Source organism: Lipophrys pholis (genome assembly GCF_963383615.2).
Source record: "Lipophrys pholis genome assembly, chromosome: 2".
Classification (NCBI taxonomy): Eukaryota; Metazoa; Chordata; class Actinopteri; order Blenniiformes; family Blenniidae; genus Lipophrys; species Lipophrys pholis.
Window position 1 is genome coordinate 22,999,928 of NC_137636.1, and position 4,694 is coordinate 23,004,621.

At 39.8% G+C, this 4,694-nt stretch overlaps 1 protein-coding gene across 1 annotated transcript; it reads left to right on the forward strand.

Moving 5' to 3' along the window:
• Positions 1 to 232: 232 nt before the first annotated feature.
• On the forward strand, positions 233 to 4,694 carry cUnh16orf87 (chromosome Un C16orf87 homolog). The gene is made up of 4 exons (XM_080458890.1): positions 233 to 738; positions 3,302 to 3,401; positions 3,929 to 4,108; positions 4,284 to 4,694. Exons 1-4 carry the CDS (start codon positions 673 to 675, stop codon positions 4,400 to 4,402), a joined length of 465 nt encoding a protein of 154 aa, XP_080315016.1. The 5' UTR covers positions 233 to 672; the 3' UTR covers positions 4,403 to 4,694.

A 4,694-nucleotide genomic window follows, 5' to 3' on the forward strand; every position in this document is an offset into this window, starting at 1 on the left:
AGTCAAAATAATGACTTTAAATAAGTCTTGATTGTGAGAAAACAAATGTTTAGGTGGTCTGTCTTCTTATGTTTTCGTGTAGAGTGTGAATTTTTTGTTTTTGTTTGTTCAACGCAATACAATTTCAAAACGCTCAACGTGTATTTAATCCAGACATGTTTGCAGTTCACAGTCTGCACAGCAGAGGGCGCTCGAGAAATCAAAGTTACTCCTCAATCTGTCTGAAACACGCGAAGAAGAGTAACTTGAGCTCTGTGTTGTAGTTGGGATTTCGCCGGAGGGCATTGAACACAGAATACACATTTATCCGAAGACTATAAACGCAGCACGGATCATTTCTTCGGATGACCATGAACGCATCATTCATAATTTCTCCGGAGAACCCTGAACGCAGCACACGTGAACAGAAGCTGGGGGTGCGTTCAGGTTCCGTCGTTAATCTGAAAATTAGTGTTGATTTCGGTGTCGATAGGTGTCGGTGAGCGGACCCCGGTGTCGGTATTTGTCGTTAGGTGTCGGTACTTGTCGGTGTCGGTGAGCAGGCGTCCTGTGGCCGGGCTCAGCTCCATGTTCCCCGCCACTCGGTGCTGTCGGCCGGCCGCAGTGTCTCTCGCAGCCCCATGAATCTCTCACAAAGTTGTGGCTAACGTTTAAAGCTACCAGCGAGTCGAGATGTCGGCGAATAAAACAAAGAAGGTGAAAATGGCAACGAAATCCTGCCCGGAATGCGACCAACAGGTGAGCAAAAACACTTTGTTAGTGCGAGCTGTGCTCGGAAGCAGCATCTAAAGCGCTCCGTGTGTGTATGATATTATTGTTATTAGTGATCAGAGCCATGGCGGTTAGCAGTTGAACACGTTTTAAAAACTACATTTTCCTCAAAATATTCAATCGTTCAGCTCGTTAACATATTTAACTAAACTTTTATACGTAAACTTGCAATTTTCAGCGCAAAATTCTTTTTTTTTTCCCGAGTCGAGGCGTCGCGATATTACAGATGTTTAATATTGTCTCAGTGATTTAGTTTCCCACCAGGCCCCATTCAACAAAAACTACTCTTTACTACACAAATAAAATAAAATCTACTTGAAATCCCTTGATAAATGCACCAAGAGACGACTAGATTTGAGAATTGAAAACTAATATATCATTTATTCGCATAATTATAATTTATATTTGACATTTAAATGATAAAAATTTACATTTGTACTCGTGTACGTACAGTATAGACCGATTCTCACATTTTTATGTAACAATGATATTTTTTTGCTGATCCACATTCATGTATTCAAACTGATTGGTCTTCAACACACAAATATCTTTATAACTTTATATCTTTATATCTTCTTAACCCAAATCAAGGTCACAAGACACTGGAGCTCCAATCCCAGCTGACTGTGTCCAAACTGAAAGTATTCAATAAATATTTTACAATCAAAGCCACCAAGCATATGTATATATATATATATATATCTTGTATCATGTTTCACATGATTACACAACTTCTGCTTCAGTTGTGTAACAAATCCGGATTAAGATTATATTTGAACCACCTACAATTTATTTGTGCCTGCATATAAATAAGAACGAGTACACCCCCCCAAGAGTGTGCGTGTGTAGATGATGTAATAATGTATAATATATTTTTATTGACAAAAAGGATTTCATAACAACCGTAAAAAAAATATTGTCATATCAGCCACTGATTATCTCACCAAATCTTTTAATTATTCAACATGAATGTTTTTTTTGTTAATGTTGTAATTATGGAGTATTTAATGTATTTCTTATTCATTCTAACCAATTTGCTTTTTGTCTTTTTCATCCATTATGTGTTGTGAATTGATCTTGTGGGCAAATTTGAATTTTCTATTACAGATCAGTCAAATTATTTGACTATATACATTAATAAATGTTTTTATTTTACTCATGTAATGTTTTCCTTCATACACACATTTCGCTTTATCTTCTTGGTTGCCTTTTTTTTTAATGTTATAGCATGCAGTGGATCATTCAGATTCATTCAGTGATTCATTTCAGTATGTAAAGAAAATAGAAATGTACAGTTAGAATTTTAAACAGTATGAGTCTTATTACTGAACGATGGTGAGGAGCTATAGATTGGCTTCATATAGCTTAGTTAGTGGACATCTTATGTCTCTATTGAACAAAAATATAGAGTGGAATACCAATAATTGTGAAGTTCAGTAAATGAAATCAGGTTTGAACCAGATGTAAAGCGAATTGATCCTAATAAAAATGTGTTGGTTTTTTTAATGAAGATTTTTCATCTCTGTAGCAAAATGACCAAATAAGTGTAAAAACATGCCACTGATGTAATGAATATTAAACAAACGTTTTTATATATGCTCGGTATATGAATATGACTTGTGTCTTAACCAACTATGTCTTCCAATATAACGATTTCTCATAAACAAACTCCACAAATCTACAACAACAATCATTTGTAATTTCATTCATGTGTTATTTGTGCATCATTTATCACCATTTATTTGAAGACATTCTAATGCTGCTTCCATAATAATAATGATAATAATAATAATAATAATAACCCCACCACTCTGAACTGGAGAAGTGGGATAGAAGGAAGATGGATAAGAATAAGAATAATAACAACCAGCCAAGATTGTCATAAGTATTAAGATAGAATTTATTGGCTTTACATTTAAAATGGAAGAAATTATCACGTCATTGGCAGGTTTTATGTTTTTAATCATTATTGCATTATAAAATGTCCATTAACATGTATTGTTGACATTTTAAATGTAATAAAATAAAAAAATATATATTTATTTGAGTGGGAGTGGTGAACAGTATGACTCTTCATGGAGTGACTATAATGAATATTCCTTCCACTAACCTTATTTTTTATCAACAACCTGCACAACAATTGCAGAAAACGACTATGGCTTTATGATATTAGCTATGAAGACGTGATTAGCTGCTCCACGTCTTTCAGAGAAACCCAGAATAAGACACTAACAGTAGATTTTACAGCAGAGTTGGGACGTTGTTTTTATTTAGACAGAAAAAGAATCCACATTTCTTCCCGAAACACAGTATTTAAAGACTTTACTGGTTTCCTGGAGGTTTAAGGAGAGGTTAAGGACAGGATACATTTGCAGGTCTTTTTTATTTCATTTTCCTGCAAATCAAGCAGGTTTTTTCTTTCCCAACTATTTTTCCTCTCTGACATCATTCCTGTTACAACAAGCAGCCGTTTAAATGTTTGACATGAATAAAGCAAAAGTCCTCATGTTTCCTGTTTGTTTCCTTCTAGATTCCAGTCGCATGCAAGTCTTGTCCGTGTGGTTTCGTGTTTATCAGCAGAAAACTGCTCAATGCCAAGTTGAATGAGCGCTCGTCTCCGGCCATCGCAGGTGAGATCCAGCTCACGTCAGGCTGGAGGCTTTATGTCTGACCCGTCGTCTGGGAATTCAACTACTGTCTTCAGGTTTTAACAGTCCGAGGTGGACAACTTTAACGTTTAACGTTTGAATTTAAAGGTTGTTGTGGCTCTATTTTATCAGTCGGTGCCACTTCAGATGAAATTGTTCTGTTCGTGGCCCCTGAATGAAAATGTGTTTGACCCCCCCCCCCCCCATGATTTATTTCACAAGAATAACCTGTGAAGACCAGTGTCTCTTAATGCCAACAGAAGCCAGATTTCAGTCAAGCAAGGCTTTCTACTGAGGTAAATATCAGCTTACTGGAAATCGACCAATCAGCAGAGCGGTTTCCACAGAGGGGGTGGGACTTAAAGAGACCAGGACCTAACCTGCTGCGGTCTCACAGCCACTGAATTCTCACTGGTTTGACTGTGAATGGAGCTAAAACCAAACCAGTGAGATGAAGCGCTGCATCCTGGAGACAGAGTCACTCTGCTTTCTGTTCTTCTGGGGAGCAGACAAGCTGGACTTGAAGAGGAGGACGACGGGCCGGATCCGCCGGGAGAGGATCGACTCCCCGCTCACCAACGACCTGGAGAACCGGAGGAGACCCCGAACCAACAGCCAGTCAGACCCCATCCGGAGGGGGAGGGGCCGACCCAAGACCGTGGGCCTGAAGAAACAGGACGAGGACAAAGGTAGAGACAGAGGAGGGGGGGTGGGGGGGTAGCTGTCTGAAGAAATGTGGTCATTACAATAATGTGTGTGTGTGTGTGTGTGTGTGTGTGTGTGTGTGTGTGTGTGTGTGTGTGTGTGTGTGTGTGTGTGTGTGTGTGTGTGTGTGTGTGTGTGTGTGTGTGTGTGTGTTGACAGAGAAGCAGGAGAAAGAGGTGGATATTTATGCCGGGCTCTCTGACGAGAAGGCCTTCGTATTCTCCGTGGCTCTGGCTGAGATCAACCGCAAGATTCTGGGTCAGAGACTCATCTTATAGACGAGCAGGGAGCCGAGAGGACGAGACCAAAGAGACAGAGACTGACACCCCCCCCACACCCCACCCCCCACCCCCAGAGACTGAGCCTGCTCCTTACCTGGACCAAACCTGCAGGAAGTCCTCAGCTCTAACACACACACACACACACACACACACACACACACACACACACACACACACACACACACACACACACACACACACACACACACACACACACACACACACACACACACACACACACACACAGTGTGCTGACTCATCAGGATTAAGAAGATGAGCAAACAAACAC